Genomic DNA, 19,745 nt, shown 5'->3' with positions numbered 1-19,745 from the left:
CACAAAAACGCCATTAAAGCTCATGCATGAAAGCTTGAGAAACATCATTTCTTCACCAAATTTTATTAAACTTGTACCAAAATGTTCGCAATTCAACATACAATCAATTAGAGCAAACAATTTTGTGAATTGCTTCACCAAACAAAAAAAACCCCAATTTAATTTTTTAGGGTTCTTCACAAAAATTGGTGGTGATTAGAGTTTAGGCTGGTGGTAATGGTGGTTGTTTTTTGTTGTGGGTTTTCCAGTGGTGAGGGGAATGGGGTTGCTCGATTCCGGTGGCCGGTGGGCAGTGGGGATGGGGTGGTCAGGGAAGGAGGGTGGGGTTGGGTTTTGATTTTTTTTTATCCAATAAATAATTGACACGTGTACAATGTGGGGCCCACTAACGGTTTTTTGGATGGAAAACGTTAATGGGTAGTGCTACCCAAACTTTTTCAAACTTGCGGGTAGTTCTAAACAAATTAAAATTAAATGGGTAGTTGTTCACAAATGACCCTATCTTGTGGGTAGTTCTAGAAAAAATTCCCTAAAATAAATGCAGTTTTTGATTAGGAGTCACCTTACTCAACACGTGTTGGTGAGCAAAAATTCCAAGTACCCAACATAGGAAATGGAATTAATTAGGAGTGGTGGTTTTAAAATCAAATATGATCCGGTTTAGGAGTGGCAATTTTAATATTGAATACGATCTGGGGGGTTCCAATTCTAGGTAAAAGAAATTAAAAATTGATTCCCTATTTTCAAATATCACAATTGATTGAACGCAATTATCTGACATATAATACTCCCTTCGTAATAGTTGTATTAGTTCAACTAGCACATTTATCAATATACGAAGTATAAGTTTAACCATAATGCAAATGTGTATTTGTAAAAGTTATAAAAATGTGATATAGTTTTTGAATTTTGAAATGCACAAGAGTTTTAGATAGAATCCAACATTTTAGTACTTCAAAATTACCACAAACCAAGCCTTTTTCTTATAATTGTTAAGCATAGAAATTTCGGCTTCTTATACCTTACCAATTGCGCCTTCTAAGGGACAAAATTAAAATAATAAGTACACAAAAAATCAATCCTTTTAATAAATGTCAACTAACTTACTTAATGAAAGTATTGAAAAGTGCGTGATACTCAAAATTTGAGATCAAATCCTTTTAACATTACTATTTTTACGGCTCTTTTTACACCAAATAAAAGGTCAATTTTTTCAATTCAATTTACCACAAATCAAGGGTCGATTACAGACATAATAATAAAAAATTAAAAATATATTAATATTGTATCAGATCTTATACATAAGTATTTACCATATAGAATTATGAAATGATTACATACATACCCTTAATTAAAAGTACAATAAAATCAATCAATCTAAGCATTAGAATCGAAGGAGTAGTATATTTGTGTGCCAAGTGCAACCATCACTAATATTGCTACACCCATATTTATCAATAGTTGACCTTTTGTATCACTTTTACCATCATCATTTCCATAATTTTTATCCATTTCATGAAAGTTCATCTTGTCTAGATCAAGAGCATCAACATACTTCTCATGTTTCTCTTGTACTTGAGAATTAGCTGCCTTGTATTTTTCATTCATCTCTTTGTGATCTTTTGTAACTTTTGATTTAATATAGTCAGAAATTTGTTGGTTAGTGCTACCTTGGTTGTTTGGAGATTGCTTTAAATCAATTGGAGGCTTCACATGTGGTACATTTGCTTCTTGTTGTATTTTGCGTTGTGGGTTAATATCTTCGCCTTTTCCGGGTATCGAAGATGGTGGACTAACACCTTTTCGAACCGTCGGAGTCTTTTCTACAGTAGTTGGCATAGTAGGTTTCGAAGATGATTCATCTTGAAACTGAGGTTGAGGGTTTTGTTGTAAACTAGGGTTTGGTACACTCGATGTAGTAGGAGGTTCTTGAAATGTTGCACGAGTGTTGGGTTGTTTTTCAACGGGAGTTTCCTTATTAATGGTAGTTGTCTTTTTTGGCATTGTAATAGTAAGAATTCCACCTTCAAACTTTGCTCGAATATCACTCATGTTACAATCTTTTGGAACCATAGCTTCCTCTTGAAACCGACTCCATCTATTACTGGTAACGAGACGTTCTCCCCGAACTCTTAAAATCCCGCTACTTTCAGCTACAATTCTGATTTGTTCTTTAGCAAATCCTACAATTCCCAATATGTATTTAGTAATAAGTTAATCTATGACTATATGTTTCTTTATGTATAATTCATAATATGTAATTAAAGAAGATCGTGTGAATAGTGTTAAATTTACAAATGGTGCAATATTTTTAGAGCGCGGAAAGTACGTTAAGTAATAAGATTATTTTGTAAAAATTTTCAATAAGGTACATATCATGAGCTTGCACTTTGGACCTTTGGTATGGGTATGTGCGTTTAAGTATACTTTAAGGTGTTCTCAAAAAAAAAACAAAAAATGTACTATACTTTAAGGTAGCTTTGTTTCTACTGCCAAAAAAAGAAAGGTAGCTTTGATGATAAAATTAAAAAAATAAATAAATAAATAAAAAATGAGGAGAGTACACTTTAAGCAAGGTACGTTTTATTTTTTAAACCAAGTACCTTTAAATGGTATATGAATTTGTAATTTAGCCTTAAGTGTGATATTAAACAACATAATTATTTTGGTTTTTAACTAGCTCTTCCAATTTGACATGCAATTATTCACATACGATTCCCTCTAACACTCTTTGACCATGTTATATTATTACTTGTATTACATTACGTAAAACAAAGGTCGATCATAATGTAAATTAAGAAGTATTCTCGTCTTTTTTTAATTATTACTTCACTATATGATCAAAATTAAATAATTCAAACTGTCTACAGTGATTTATATAAATTATTTATGAGGGACAATTAATTGTAACAGCACCATCTATGCATAAAGTGTACACAACACAAGCCAAAAATATTAAAGGTATACACAACAACACAGGACAAAATATTAAGGGTGCAAACAACATTACAAACTTCGACAAATGGTGCATGCAATGAGCCAATGACATATACTAAACTATGTTGCCATCAATAATGGCTACATGTATGATAGTTCATAATTAAATATGTAATGAAATTAAGAACTTTTATATTAAAACTGACTTAGGCTCGAATCATGATCAAGGTGTGTTATATTCATGTGATATATACTTACCTAAACTTGTTAATTCGAACTTTTTTTTTGGTATAAATTGAAATTGGGTAGCCCTTGCAGACCCTTATTAAAAGTCATTTGAATTTATTTTTCCTAAACTTATCTTATCTAAATTTATTTACTTTTATTTGAAGTTATCCAAACTTTTCTGAAATATGGTCAACAAATTTAGGCCTAATTTTAACCAAAAAAATTAATTATACAAATTGTCATTATCAACAAGTCCATAGCCAAACTACCCACTCCTATGTATATCCTTAAGCGTTAAAACATTACACTACCAGACATAAATAATTCTTCTTTGTTGCAAATAATAAGAAACAGATGTAGTATAGAAGGAAAAAAAATAAGAATAAGAGATGTTACCCCCTTTATTCCTTTTTTACTTTAGGCTTTGAATAAGATGGTCTCCAATGGACGCCATTAACCACGAATATATATTCAATAAAATTTGAGTAAAATTTCTTATTAAATTTTCAAATATATCTCTGGTCAAATATAGCAGATCCTCACATGATATAGTGAGGTTTATAGTCAAATTTTTCAAAAGTTGACCAAAAAAATTCAATTGTAAAGAATAAAAAAGAACGAATGAATTACCAGGCAAATGGTAAAGTAGTATAGAAGCTCCTTCTTCATGCTTCCATTCGAAAGTTGGCTTAAAATCTTCATACACTGGGGTAGCACTTAATCTTGAACGTCTAGCCCCGGTTCCTGTGCCTCTTGGTCTCATGTTCATCGCACCTTTATTCTATAAGATATATGCAACTCAAAGCGTCTTATGAACGTGTTCAATTCGTACTAACAACAAGCAACTGCCTTAACTTACGATGATTTTTTTAGTATGGTGCTAACAAATTGTATATGAAAGAAGGTATTCATGCCTTGGGGTTTATATATATGCATATTGTACCATGTAAGTTGTTGTCACAAGAATATGTGTACATATTTTGGGGTTATCCTATGAATGAAACAATACCAATTTCTTTGGGTTGGTTTACTAGGTAACGTTTCTTAAGCATTAACTTAGTTTTATTTAGGTAATAATACTTCTTAACTAATAGTATAAGTATTCCTTCGTTAGGAAGATGTGATATTTATGTTTTGATTCATTTCTTAAATGAATATTCTTTGTTTGATATTCACACTTTGATAATGCTTGTCATTTGGTAAGCTAACGGTGATCCATTTCGTATTATGTAACACTCCTAGATTACAAGTCATGTCTAGGAATATCCATGAATAAATATCATATATTTCCAAAGTTTTTTGCGGCTGGCCTTTTAGGCTTTTACTATTATGTTAACAAAATTGTCTCTCGGGATCCATTAATCAATAAGGCCCAGTTCACTTCACCTTAAAAAAATAATATTCAGTAAAATTAATTTTAATTCAGTAAAATTAATTTTAATTCAGTAAAAATAATTTTAGTTTAGCAAAAATAATTTCAGTTCAGTAAAAATAAGTACAGTTCAGTAAAAATAATTTCAGTTCAGTAAAAATCAGTAACCTTAAATAAGAAATACAACAGAGAATCAGTAAAAATAATTTCAGTCCAGCAAAAATAATTTCAGTTCAGTAAAATTAATTTCACTTCAGTAAAAATAATTTAAGTTCAGCAAAAATAATTTCAATCCAATAAAAATAATAACTCCTTCGTCTTTATTCATTTATTCATTTTTAAAGAATGGATGGATGGTTGGTTGCGTCTTAAAATGTAGTTCATCTATTCTTTTAAAGTTGACACAATCATTTTATCACGTTTATCAATGTACATATTTAACAATTAATATTTTTAATTAAGGAGATTTTCAATGGTAACATTTATTATTTTATTAGTCATTGGTAGCCTTAAACTTTTACAATTTATCAAACATTACATTAATGTGATTTTTGGTCAAAATTTTGTCAAATCAAACTCTTCTTCTTCTTCTTCTTCTTCTTCTTCTTCTTCTTCTTCTTCTTCTTCAGACCAAGGTCAACTTTTTAATTTAAAAAAATAAAATTTGTGAAAATGTGGTTCATTTGGTGAGAAAGGACCTTTAAAGGAAAGGTGGTACATAAAAAGAACCTTATAAGTGATAATAGGTTGTGAGTTGGGACCTTACTCCATTTTCTTGGAGTTTATCACCGGACTCCAGCGTTAACTGTTATGTGTTAGGCACATGATGTTAAAAAAGACCCTCTTCCTATAATTTCTTGTTTTGCAAGCCTAAAAAATTGTTCGGTTATGGTTTTGGGATCATTTTGGTCTTTTAAGGGTCTTAGTTGAAGTTAAAATTGGCAAAAAAAAAAAAAAAAAAAAAAACCTAGGTTTCTCTCAGTTTGCGTGCCATTATTTATAAGTCGAGAAAATTGCTCACTGTCGTCGGAATTTGAGGCTAATACGTACAAGGAATTTGAGGATAAAATTGACAAAAAAATCATAAACATCTCAGTCTTGTACCGAGTCATTTCATAGCACGCAAACCAAGACAACTTTAGTAATTTTTTTGCCTATTTTGACCTTAAATTGGGTCTTGAAGGCTAAAATGACCTCAAAACCTTAATGAACAATTTTCTTGGATTGGAAATAACAGTACGCAAACTGACATATTTCTTAACACACAAAATAGACCTGATCAAATGTCGGGCCGGACTTAAGATGGGTTTTCATGTCTAATCTGTTCAGCCAGGTTCGGTCAGATAACGGGCCTGATTTCTTAAATGTGGTTGGCCATATCGTGTGGCCAACCATCATGAGGTTTACTTCATTAGTGTTATAGGGGTTACTCACTCGGTCAGTGTTACAAGGGTTATTTCATCAATGTTATAGGGGTTACTCAATCAATGTTATAAAGGTTACTCGGTCAGTGTTATAAGATTACTTTGTACTTTTACAAGCGGCCACATGGTGTGGCCAACCGCACACAAAACATTTTGTTGCATAAGCTATTAGCTATTTAGCCATTATATACTTTTTACAATATTATTACCGGAGTAGCATTGTAATAAGTACAATGAAAATAAAAATAAATACTTTACACAAAAATTGTGGCCAGCCACATACGACAGTTTGTGATTATTCATAGATAAAAAAAATTACTAACACATATTGAAAATTATAGCAATATAGCATGAAATTCGAATATTAATGAATAAACATCTTAGAAAGAATTACAACATGAATTTTGAATATATACATATATATATATATATATATATATATATATATATATATATATATATATATATATATGATAAAAACAAGATTCATAAGTCAAAATTAAAATAAAATAACATAAAAAAAATAGAGCACAAACTCAAAAATAAATAATAATAATAATAATAATAATAATAGAAAACAACAATGCAACATTTGTGTCAAAAAAAAATGAAAATAAGATCAACATTCATAAATAAAACAACATTTTTTATTGAGAAATTGGGAAATTACAAATTGAAAATAAATAAATAAAAATAAAAAATCCTAATTACAAGTACTTGATAAAGATCCAAAATAGGAACTTTATTTTGATGAGGCTATTAACCTTTTTATCTTAACGAATTCTTGATATTGTATGAGACGAAATGAACTAGAGTGAGAAGAAGGGCATGGCAGCTGGAATAGTTGGAAGAAGGAAGAGAAAAAATGAAATATTAAGACTAGGGGAAGACTAGGTTAATCACATAGATAACATTTTATGTTTAGGAAAAATTGCCTGGAATAATCCCACCTTTGGGTCGGGGCGTCCGCCTACAATAATCACACATTTGGGTTATTTTTAAATAATTCGACCTTTGGGTTATTTTTAAATAATCCGACCTTCATACTCAATCCGCTCATAATGGTCTCGAGTGACCAGTAACCGGTTGAAGTGGTAATTTTCTTTTTATTAAGTTTAATTTACACATGTCACAACTTGATTTGTCCAAAATAAAAAAAAAATTAATAAAAAAGAAAAGTAAAATCAAGTGGGCAGGTCTCATGAGATCTATGCCAGCCGCAAAAATTAAACGAAGGTCGAAGGACCATTCGATATGATTAAGGGGCATAGCGGCGCCCTCGACTAGCGCCATTCCCCGACCGCCCTCTATCACCCCCCCACCGTGCTTACGGCTCTATACCCCAACCAAACTTGCGGAGGCCCCAAGTCCTTTCTATTCCTCGGTAAGCGAACCTTTAGAGCATGGGGACGGTATTCGCTTTTGACTGATGGAAAGCATCTCTCTTTTGTCCCTCCTGACCAAACCCGAAAAAAAGAATTTAGTGAGCTAAAAAAAAAACCACCACCACCTAAGTCACACCACTTCAGCCACCACCATCCCTACCACCACCTAAACCCAGACCCTAGAACCACCGCCACCAAACCAGACCCAAAACCAGACCCTAGGAACCCACCTTCGAAAAATTGAAAACCCACCAAACCAGAGCCCAGGAAACAGGTTGGGGAGATCAACACAACCTGAATCGAGGTCGAGGGAGGACGACACAATTAGAATGAGGGACAGGGAAGATCGGCACGTCCGGAAAAGGGACAAGGGACGGGGTGGGGGCTAGGATCGGGACGGGAAAGGGGTTTTCGAGGGTAGGGATGGTTTTACAGATCACCGGGGCTTTGCGAAAATTGCCTGGGGTTGGTGGTTTAGGGGGAGGGGGTCCGGCGCCGTCTCCGACACTTTCTCCAGCGTTGTCGCCGGTGCCATGGTTGGGGCTGGGTAGCAGGGACAGCAGCTAGTGGGTGGTTTCTTAATTTTTATTTTTATTTTTTCTTTAAAAAAATTTAAACTTTTTTAAAATTTTATTTTATTTTATATTTTATTTTTTTGACCAATTACAGGCCGCCACGTATCTGGTAACTTGTTATAACAAGTTGCATGACCAGTTGGGACAATTTTGAGCGGATTGGGTAGAATGGTCGGATTATTTAAAAATAACCCAAGGTTGGGATTATTTTTAGCGGACACCCGAAAGGTGAGATTATTCGAGGCAATTTTTCCTTATGTTTATCTCAATGACAAACTTTTGATTATATCAATGTATTTTTATGCCAACTTAGCACAAGTTTATTTCTCACTAAATATTTAACGATCTTAGTTCACAAAATATAAGCCCATTTTTAGTTTCTCCTTTAATTTTTAGTTTCTAATGTCTCTTTGCTGAGTTGGCTTAAAAACACATGAATCCTTACAATTTTAAAAAGTATGAGCTAACTCTTATGAATAGTATTTAGACTATTATATTCGCTAATCAATTGGGTGTTGGTGCAATTAAAGTTGTCAATTCGGGTAAACGAGTCGGGTTTGACTCGGGTTAGTGTAGGTCCAGTCAACTCGGGTCAGGTCAATTCGGGTTAATGTCGTAACCTATGTAGGTCGGGTTCAGATTGGGTCATGCTTGAGTCGGGATACTTAATTAAAATATAAAATGAACTTGCACCTAAAAGTAATAGTATTCGTAAATCGTAATTACTAAATTAAAATTTAAAATGAACTTACACCTAAAAGGTAATAGTATTCGTAAATTGTAATTATTGCTAAATTTAAATGGGTTAGGTTGAGTTCGAAATGGCTCAGAAACAATTCGGGTTGAATTTGGGTCGGGTTAATAACAAGTTATGTTGATTCAGGTCAGGTTAATAACAAGCTGTGTTGATTTAGGTTAGGTTAGTAACAGATTGGACTGAATTTCGGGTCAGGTTGTATTCGGGTCGGGTTAATAACAGGTCGGGTTGAATTCGGGTCGGGTTAATAACAGGTCGGGTTAGTAACAGGTTGGGTTAAATTCGGGTTTTGACGGGTTAAAACGGGTTTGGGTCAATCTCGGTTCAGGTCGGGTTCGGTTCAGCTCAATAATTTACGGGTTATAATCAGGTCGGGTCATCTCCAGGTCGATTCATGTTCGGGTTCGAGTCTCAAATACTCGGGTTAACTCGGGTCTAGGGTTGGTTTCAGGTCGGGTCAAGTCGTGTTCGGGTCATATCGGGTACGGGTCACCATTTTTTCGAGTTCAAACAAATCAATTAATAATCGGGTTCGGGTAAATTTTTCGGGTCGGGTCAGCTTTTGATAGTTGTAGGTGCAGTGGTGATTGAGGCTACACTTGGTAGGGAGGAGCGCGTGTTCGATCCCCCACAACAACAATTAGGAAGGGACTGGAACCTAACCACCTAAAACTGAGCCCTGAATCCGGATTAGCCTAAAGGGTGAACCGGGTGGAACACAAATAAAAACATTTATTCGCTGAAATATTATATTCAGTTGTTGTACAAAAAAAAAAAAAAAAAAAAAAAAGGTTTGCCATAACATAGAATGTTTATCTATGTGATTAACCTAGTCCTCCTCTAGATCACTTACATAACTTAGTTTTCAAAACCGCCATCATCTTAAGGAAAGGGTCAATATTGCCCTTACTAAACCCTAACCCATTTTTTCTCCCTCCTTTTTTTTTCCTCTCTTATGAAACACCCAAACCACCACAACCACATAGTAGAGGTTATCGGCAATAGTTGGTGGCGGTGGCGGCGTGGAAGCAGGCAACCGGTAAGGAAGAGGTGGCGATTCAAGTGGCGGGATGGCTGGAAATCTGAGGAAGGATCGGAGAATTTTTTCGTTGAAGTTTTTTTTTTTATTTTTTTTTTAAATAATAAATTATTAGGTGGATGGTAACCAGAGGCTAAAACCGGTTACCATCCACAGTAACAAAATCGGTTACCATACACGGTAACCGGGTTTGGCCTCCGATTACCGTGGAAGGTAACCGGTTTTGGTCAATAGACTGTTTCTCCGATTACCTTGGTCAATAGACTGTTTCTCTGGTCAATCAAACCACTTTAAACCCCGAAAATAAAGCTGACAGTAGCGTTTCCGATTCGTTTTTCAACGAGCGACCTCCATCACCATCCATTCCTTGTCGACTTTCGCGATCGTGTTGGCAGTCCAATGTAGATGGTGGTGGTTGACACGATGTTTATGGGTTGTGTTGGTCAATGTGGTGGCGTGGGTCATACCGATATTGTGATTGGTGGTGGTTAATTGACTTGGTTGTCGTGGGATGGACTAATGTTAAAGAAAAAAAATGGATTTTTTTTTTTTAATAAGGGCAAGGATATTTCTTTGCTTGAAATGATGGCGGTTTGATAATTTTTGATGGCCGGTATTTAGCATTTCACATAAGTAATTAAAAATGAAAATTCACCGCCACAACATATGATACTTTATCAATCTATTAACTATTATTAAAACATAACGTTGCTGACGTCATCACCGTCCACATGCCACTCTCATAATAATTTTTTTCCTACCTAAATGCAAGGATGATGTCATTTTTTTTTTGTTTTTTTTTTGTGTGGAGTTACGATATTTAACAATTTTGAATATTAGAAGTTTATACATTACAACTACAACCTATCAATTTATCCAAAAAAAATAAAACAATAGTAAATAACACACTAATAAGGGGCCGTTTGGTTTACACTGGGTAACCGGAATGGAATGAACAAAGGGAATGAAAAAGAATGGAATGAAATTACATTAACTTTTCTATGTTGTTTGTTTTAAAAACAAAGGGAAACACTGCCACCAATCCAACCACCACACCACCACCATATAACTACCTAATTGCTTCACTTCCCACCATTTCCAGCCACCCCACCACTCGACGCACCTCCCCCACCACTCGCCACCCTTCGCCGCACCTCCCCCGCCCCTCGTCGCCGCTCCCTGTGCCCGCACAGCCCTCCCCTCCCCAAAAAAAACCTCCCCTAACCCCGCAAAACCCTAGAAAGAATTCCCTCTCCCCGTAAAACCGTCGGCCGACTCTCCCACCACCCTCGAAACCCCGTGTAAACCCAGCAACTAGGGTTTCGAGGGTGGGAGGAGGGCCAACCGGCTGTTTTAAGGGGAAGGGGGGGGTGAGTTTTTAGGGTTTTTGCGGGAGTGGGGGAGTTTTTCGGGGGAGGGGATCTCCGGCGAGGGACGGGGGAGCTCCGACAATGGGCATGGGAGCTCCGACGAGGGACGCTGGAGGTGCGGCGATAGTGGCTGGGTGGTGGGGATAGGGTAGGATGGTGGTAGCTGGTTTGGATATGGTGGTGTTGTGGTGGCTAAGGAAAGGGAATGGAAAAACCTAGAGGGGATAGGGAATGAAGTTGGAAGGATTTGGGGTAATGGAGAGGGTAAGAGGAATGGGAAAAAAAGCCAAACAAATAACAACAAAGGGAATCTTGATAGTTGATTCTCATTCCTTTTGATGAATATCCCTAACCAAACGGCCCCTAAATGGACTCCTACATTGAAATATGTATTAGATTACATTAAACAGGTATAATATCATAATTTTGATGAAAATTTAAAATTTTAAAATTACAAATATTTTTGTACAAGGTGCATTTATATTTATTATTTTTTATTTTTAAAAATGTACAAATTATAAAAATAGATACTCCGTGCAGAAAGATAAAAACTTCCAACAGACAAAAAATAAACACTGAAAAAGCATCTCTCATACACCCCTTTATTGGGCAGTCTTGAGCTCTATACTCTCCCACTAGTCCACTTCTCCACTGCTCTGCCGAATATCGGAAACTACTTTATCATTTTCTTCCTCTCAAATCTCAGGTAATTTTGTACAAGATTTTGTTATTGGGTAAATGCTTAAAGCTTAAATTTTTTTCACTTTTTAAGCTATTTGAATCTGTTCAATGTGTATACTCATTCATAATATCACCCAGAAAGGTACCTTTTTGTAATTGCTTTAACTTGTATATATTTAGTTTTTTTGGATTTGAACTTGTATTCATTACTAGTTGCTTAACTTCGGTAATGATCTAATTTTGTGAGTTCTATTATTAATTTTATAATGTTGGGTTATTTTATTAAATTGAATAATTTATTTATGTTTTTTTGATGATATGAAGTTTGATTTACTTTCTAGAATGCTGGTTCTTTAATATTCCTATTTAATTTTTTAATTAAATAATTTGGGTGGGGGTTGATGGGAATCAAATGTTAATCAAAATCTCATAATGAAAATAAGGGGTACTTTTGAATTTGAAGGAAAGAAGGAAAGAAAAGGGTATCTTTGGATTAATACTTCTTAAGAAGTATTATGTTGTAAAGTAGCTTTTTAATGGTATTGGATTAATGGGTGTAGAAAGAAAAGAACATTTGATAATTGAATGGTAGGGTCTTTCTTGACTATAAAAACTGTGTATGAATGCTTTGTGAATAATAAAAGGGTGCAATTGTTACTTTTCTTCCTTCGAAATCCATCTACTTTGTGTCGCATTACGAGGTTTGAATTGGTAGGAAATTTATGATTCTTTTTACAAGGTTTTGTTATACACTTATATTAATTCCAAATGTTGTAACAAAGACAGGAAATCAACCCATTTTTCGTGGTTTTCTATTCAGTGTGCTAGTTCTTATCATGGCATCAAACTGATTCTATATTGGGTATTTTGTATTGAAGCATTACGTAGAGCATCGGGATTCAACATGTCGAGGTTGATTGTTTGGCTAGTGGTTAACATTTTGTTAGTATGCTGTTGGAGAACTTCGGCAGATACAGAGTATGTTTTATATAAGGATCCGAAACAATCAGCTTCAGCTCGAGTCAAGGATCTTTTGGGGAGAATGACTTTGGATGAGAAGATTGGTCAGATGACTCAGATAGATCGAACGAAGGCAACTCCTGAAGTAATGAAGACTTACTCTATTGGTAAATAGATGCTTCAACTAATTGCATCTCATTTAAAATGTTTTATTTTATGGTTTATATGAAATATGTAATGCACACATGAGATTCATATTGCTGCTCTTTGCAAATAGTTCAATATGGTTTGAAAATGTTTTTATATTTGATGTCAAATGTAATCTTCAAATGTTTGTTCTGTTTTCGGTTAATAATTATGGTAAACTTTCCATGAGTAGCTGAATAAAGGCCAAAATCCTGATATGGCCTTTTCTGTTGAGCTTGCACTTTGCTGTTTACTTTCCTTACAGAAGCAATTCATCCAGTGGAGTCATGGTGAGATTAGTTGGAAGCATTGTCTCATGTTTCAGGGAGTTAAGTGTAGATTGAGCTTATTTTTTTTATACAATTATGCTCAGATAATATGCAGCTATAGTAAATAAGTTTTCATTCCAAATATGCTGCACCATAATTAAATCTATGGAACTGTGTTAATATACATATTGTTTAAACACCATTTGATCGGCTAGTATAATATTGGTATAATGTGTTTATACGTGTAAATAACTTATTACCTTATGGTAGAATCTTTGGACTGCCTGTTACTTTATACCATAATTACTGAATGCTATTGTTAGTCGCTGATAATGTCAGCCTATTATATAAGTATCACCTATGACCTATGTATACTTGTTGGACTGAATTGCTGCCTTTGCTTTCCCTGGTCATCTGCGCAAGTTGCTATTATTTGTTTTGAAAATTTTATTAGATACACTGATATAATCAACATGATGAACATTGTCCTATGAGAACTGATAATAGTTGGAATGCTGTAGGGAGTGTCTTGAGTGGTGGTGGCAGTACACCTTTGCCACAGGCTACTGCTAAAGATTGGATGGATATGGTTGATGGATTTCAGAAATCCGCCTTGACTAGTCGTCTCGGAATACCTATGATTTATGGAATCGATGCTGTCCATGGACACAATAATGTGTATAATGCAACAATGTTCCCACATAATGTTGGTCTTGGTGCTACCAGGCAAGTGCATTTCTACTTTTAGTATGCATTTTCTTGTAAGATATGTTGAATCCGATTCCAATCTTATACTACTCCCTTCCTCTTATTTCTGATTTTTTGAACTTAATTTATTCCTTTGTAATTATACACATAACTATAATATAAATACTCTGTAGTGTTCAACTATATATCTATATACACAAGATAAAACTCTGTAGCCGTGGGCTTGTTACACCTACTACTATATCCACAGCCATTATATGTAGTATTAAGAAGTCCTATTTGATCAGCATAAAGTTGATTTATAGCAGTGTTCTTGTGCTGTAGTTTAGTCCTTCCAATCGTTCACTTCCATGTAGGAGGATATCCAATAATTTCCTTCCATAAGCAATTTCTTAATTTTGCAAAAGATGCATCTGTTCTTTCTCTTTTCTTTTTCAATTCCGTGGATTACCATAACATGTGGTGTATAGGGACCCTGACCTTGTGAAGAGGATTGGTGCTGCAACAGCTCTTGAAGTTAGAGCCACTGGGATTCCGTACACATTTGCTCCTTGTATAGCGGTAAATACTTTTAATTATTGCATATTGAATTTGAGCAATGTTATAAATGTTTATTTCTCCACATTTGCTCAATTGCCTTTTCATGTTCCCTTAGGTTTGTAGAGATCCAAGATGGGGTCGATGTTATGAAAGTTACAGTGAGGATCACAAGATTGTCCAGGATATGACAGAAATCATCTATGGTTTGCAAGGAGAACCTCCTGCATCACGAAAGGGCATTCCTTACGTTGGAGGAAAGTATGAATCTATTTGAACCCTTCAATTATGGTAACTTTCTAATATTTATTCATTGGCGAATGGAATACAAATGAGGAGTGTTCTTCCGTTGATGCAATTTTAAGTGTCAAAACTTATAAAGTAGAGAAAAGAGTAACATGTTTTGTTATTTCTCCATTTTATAATGGAGATGAAATCTAAGCAACCAAGGCTGGATTCATGTCATGATTTAAGAAAGTAGAAGACAAGGAATGATGTGAATGAAACAGATAAGAAACAATTTGTGCGGTCTTATAAACAAGTGAAAATAAAAAATTGTGCATTATAGGAGGCCTTGGTTAAAATGATAATGAAGTAAGCATATAGCATGTTGACCATGATCAATAAGTAGCTCATCTGATTTGAATTGCAGCTGTTGGAAACAAGTATACAACCATATAAGCTTATTTACTCGTATTTAATAACTTGCACATGAAGATATCAATGATGAAAAATTGTAGATCGGTGATGACTAGGCATAGCTGGAAATAATTTCTCAAACTGGGTGCACTCAATCTCTTTCTGTGCAAATGAAGGAACATCAAAGTGAGATGTTACCTATACCTTGTGAATGTAGCAAAATGGAGGGGGCAGTTTGAATTTCAAATTGAGGGGTTTGAGTTATCCCCCAATGTCACCTTTGAGAACCCCCACAAAAAGGAATAAAAAAGAAAAAGAAATAAAAGAGGAATGGTTTCATACTTTCATCTATGATTGCCTTTGCTTTAATTAACTTAAGAAAATTTCAGCTGTGCCTTTTTTCTCCTTAATCCTAAATTATTTGGATAAATAAATGATCTATAAATTAAAAAGGATTAACTGCACAGAGGGAAATACTGCAGTCCTCCAATAAGAACAATGAGAAAAGAGACATATAATAAAGAACAACAGTGCAGTTTTCCCTTGGTCCTTGTCTTCTTCTCTCCCTCTCATTCTTGCGTTTTCTCTCTATTTTTAAAAAACATGCTTCCATAGATTGTATTTTCATAATGTTGATAACATATTCAGGGACAAAGTTGCTGCTTGTGCAAAGCATTTTGTTGGAGATGGAGGGACGACTAGAGGAATTAATGAAAACAACACTTTGACTGACATGCATGGACTTCTTAGCATTCATATGCCTGCATACTCTGATTCTATTATCAAAGGTGTTTCAACAGTTATGGTTTCATACTCCAGCTGGAATGGAGTAAAGATGCATGCAAATCGTGATTTAATCACGGGATTTCTGAAAAATACCATGAAATTCAAGGTAATATTGCTGATAAATTAACTAAGCTTTGGTCTTATAATCTATTCTGCTCTCAGTTTATCAAAGAGGATGCTCTTGTGTGCATTACAGTTAAGAAGATCTAGATTAAATATTTCCATAAAATAAAATTTGTAACCCAATTTCAAAAGTCTGTTACCTTGCAATTGAAGTTTCAACTAGACCCAAAAATCTTTATAATGACAATTGACTAATTAAGAAAAGAAAAATCTATAGAATCTTCTCGTAGACCAATATGTATCTATTTTATTCTTGTATATGGTATCTGTTTTCAATTTCCTTAAAAGAGCATTATGTTGAATGAGAATTTCTTGCTCTACTTCAAAGTAGATAACAGCAGCTGCTGTGTTGAGCTACATGTATAAAAAAAATAACGATTGATTGCCCAAATGTTTGTATACATGGCAGTAACGTCATGCTGAAATCAGTGTTAAAGTTTTTCTGTTGTCCAAATTTTGTATACTTAGCTATAATGTTATAATGTTTATAATTTATATACTTAGCACCTGCTATAGTGAGAGATTAACAATATGTCAAGGAGACAAGGACAATTTGACTTTTGCAGTCAATTAAATTCAATCTTCCCTGCCAATTCAGTTATCACTAATCACACACTGGATTAAGGTTTTGGAAATATATTAGAGTGTTGATTCGTAAATGAAAATGACATTTGGTAGGGATGAAAAGTATTTTTGTAATTGTGTAATTTGCCCAAGGTCCTAGAACTGTTTTAATATAGTATACTTGTGTACTCTTAAATCATTATTGAACAATATAAGCTTGGGCATGTGATCTGCTTAAACAAGTTCAAGTTTCACTAATCAATTATCAAAGTAATAACTCTGCTCAATTCCTATACCATTTACACTAGGTGCTGTCATGGTGATCTATATGCATGCATGCGTAATGTGACCATTTGTGCATGAACTTGTGTCATTAAGGTCTTTGTTCTCTTATCATAGCCATTGATACTAATTGCAGGATTTGATTTTTTGTTGTCATTAGGGTTTTGTCATCTCAGATTGGCAAGGAATTGATCGGATTACTACACCACCTGGCGCCAACTATACATACTCAGTGTTGGCTGGGATTCAAGCTGGCATAGACATGGTTGGCGTCTTTGTATTTTGCATTGTCCTGAAGTTTTCATGAAATTATTAGCAAATATATTGTTATTGTTAGATTTAGAAGCCCCAATTAATGATATTTCAAATTTATTTGTGCTTGTTGACTGACAGATCATGGTTCCATATGATTTCAATGTGTTCATAAGTGATCTAACACAACTAGTGAAAAGCAACGAGATCCCTATGGAGCGTATTGATGATGCTGTATCGAGGATCTTGTTTGTCAAGTTCACAATGGGCCTTTTTGAGAACCCTTTTGGTGATCCCAGTCTTACAAAGGAGCTGGGAAGTGAGGTCAGTCAAACATGCAATTTATGGATGAATCAGCCTCCCTTGTTTTCCTCATTTATCCCCCTCACTCTACCCGAAAGTGTATAACTTTTCCCCTTCTGTTCTCTCAGTGATAGTATTAGAAAAACTTTGTTTACTAATCTTAAATCACATGTGATACCAATTCATTTCCATTTGCAATTGAGCTCATGATGTATTACATGTATAATGACAAAATCCTCACATGTGCAGCCCCACAGGGATTTGGCTAGAGAAGCGGTGAGAAAATCACTTGTTCTACTGAAAAATGGTAAACCCGGACAAGTTCCAGTGCTTCCCCTTCCTAAACGAGCATCAAAGGTACTAGTTGCCGGTGAGTATGCTGATAATCTGGGTTATCAATGTGGAGGATGGACAATTAATTGGCAAGGATTCACTGACAACAAATCCACAAGAGGTATCTATCTTACCTTCCTATCTTGGTGCATTAATTAAGAAATACATACACCTAGAGCTATCCAGTAATTTTGCCCGTGAAAGTGATATGATAGTGTACCTAGTGACACATTAGTCTTCTTGGTGTTTGGTTGTATTAACATATTAATGGAATTGTCTTTAAATGATCAGGAACAACCATCCTTAGTGCTGTAAAATCTGCAGTTGATCCAAGCACTGAGCTGGTATTCCAGGAAAATCCCACTGAAGACTTTGTAAAGTCCAACAACTTTGATTATGCTATTGTTGTCGTCGGAGAGCCCCCTTATGCAGAAACTGCTGGAGACAGTGAGAATCTCACGATGGCAGATCCTGGCCCAACTGTCATTAACAATGTCTGTGGGGCTGTGCAGTGTGTTGTTATAATCATATCTGGCAGGCCTCTTGTTATTGAACCATACATGAATACAATCCATGCCTTAGTGGCAGCGTGGTTGCCTGGGACAGAAGGTCAGGGAGTGGCTGATGTTTTGTTTGGTGACCACGAATTCACTGGAAAGTTAGCCAGAACTTGGTTTAAGACTGTAGATCAGCTCCCAATGAACAGTGGGGATCCACATTATGACCCTCTCTTCCCTTTAGGCTTTGGACTCCAAACGGTGTCACTCGTCACTAGGTAAGCCATTTTTACTTCTCCAGTAGACTATACTCACCAAGAATACGTATATGTCATTGAATCATTGATTAATCTAAACACTAAATAGAAATTTCAGTTTTTTTTTTTTCCTATTGAATCATGGATTTCCATGGTAAGATTATGATTATTTGTTTTTTGTGTTTTTATTTTTCAGATCTGTATCAGCAGCTGCGAACGGAGGGCCATGCATTCTCATGGTCACAGTTTCTCTGTTAATCAGCTTGTACCTTAAAGTAGCATTATGATAATAGAGTTCCGGGAGGGATTGATTAGATTTAGATTTGTTGGATTAATTGGATATGTTTAGTACATTCTTTATCCTACATTATCTTTTTATTCTTAATTTCATTTGCTTACATTACCATTAATTTCTATTCCTTCCCTTAATTGATTACACTTTTTCGGTATAACCTTTCCATATTATTTTTTTGTGTTTTTGATAGGAATATTATTTAATTAAGGAAATTTACCAATTACAACCATTATTTAAAGTTTGTATTTTGCAAATTCCAACTATTTAAAAAAATAAAAATTGCAAATTGCAGTCCAAAAGTACGAAAAAACAAAATTTACATGGAGAATTTAATTTTGCACAAATATTATTGTAAATTGGAGGGTATTTTAATGTAGATGGGATGAACATTTTGAAACTAAAATTTGGCCAAAAAGGTTATTCTTATAGGGACGGAGGGAGTAATAAATTGTAAATTGCCATCCAATTTAATTTTTTCATCGATTTGCGTGTTGAAAAATGTTCCATCAAGGTTTTAGGGGCCACTTTAGGTCTTAAGAGGCCAAATGAGCTCGGAGTTGTCAAAAAATTAACGTAAATGCCTCGTTTGCATGGCAAAAATAGTTGCACACAAATCAATACATTTACGCTATATTTTTGCCAATTCCAAGCTCTAGTCAAGTCCTTAAAGAATAAGATGACCTCTAAAACTTTAATGGAACATTTTTCAGCACGCATATCAAGGAAAAAATTAATTTTGGTGGCAATTAACAAGTTTTTAGTACTTTTGGGTTACAATTTGCATTTTTTTTAAATGACTGCAATTTGCTAAATATAACCTTTAAGTGCCTGTAATTTTTAAATTTTCAATTTTTTAATAAACGAATCCGAATATAATCAGTATGGAGTACTTATTTAAGGCACAAGAAATTACTTTGCGTGTATCTATCCTAATGCATCGTATAGAAAGCGTTTCTAATAAATTCATGGGCAATGACGGGCTTAGT

General features: G+C 34.6%; 2 protein-coding genes across 3 annotated transcripts; one reads left to right on the top strand and one right to left on the bottom strand.

The window, feature by feature from the left end:
• Nucleotides 1-1,232: 1,232 nt before the first annotated feature.
• Nucleotides 1,233-4,075, bottom strand: LOC110724578 (inactive protein RESTRICTED TEV MOVEMENT 2-like). Its single transcript, XM_021903993.1, has 2 exons — nt 3,796-4,075; nt 1,233-2,183 (listed from the first exon to the last, which is right to left on the bottom strand). Exons 1-2 carry the CDS (start codon nt 3,932-3,934, stop codon nt 1,378-1,380), a joined length of 945 nt encoding a protein of 314 aa, XP_021759685.1. The 5' UTR covers nt 3,935-4,075; the 3' UTR covers nt 1,233-1,377.
• A 7,556-nt stretch (nt 4,076-11,631) lies between these two features.
• On the top strand, nt 11,632-18,867 carry LOC110724576 (beta-glucosidase BoGH3B-like). 2 transcript variants are annotated; one of them, XM_021903991.1, is made up of 11 exons: nt 11,632-11,793; nt 12,647-12,895; nt 13,705-13,909; nt 14,362-14,452; nt 14,547-14,689; nt 15,716-15,959; nt 16,983-17,087; nt 17,216-17,398; nt 17,627-17,831; nt 18,002-18,485; nt 18,661-18,867. In XM_021903991.1, the coding sequence occupies exons 2-11, from the start codon at nt 12,673-12,675 to the stop codon at nt 18,749-18,751; spliced, it is 1,974 nt and encodes a 657-aa protein (XP_021759683.1). In that variant the 5' UTR covers nt 11,632-11,793; nt 12,647-12,672; the 3' UTR covers nt 18,752-18,867. The 2 variants fall into 2 exon arrangements, with proteins under 2 accessions (XP_021759683.1, XP_021759684.1); XM_021903992.1 differs by lacking the exon at nt 11,632-11,793 and adding an exon at nt 12,405-12,479.
• Nucleotides 18,868-19,745: the final 878 nt, after the last annotated feature.

Source organism: Chenopodium quinoa, unplaced genomic scaffold, assembly GCF_001683475.1.
Source record: "Chenopodium quinoa cultivar QQ74 unplaced genomic scaffold, ASM168347v1, whole genome shotgun sequence".
Lineage (NCBI taxonomy): Eukaryota > Viridiplantae > Streptophyta > Magnoliopsida > Caryophyllales > Amaranthaceae > Chenopodium > Chenopodium quinoa.
The sequence above is the reverse complement of the archived record's forward strand: the minus strand, read 5'-3'. Positions and strand labels throughout refer to the sequence as shown.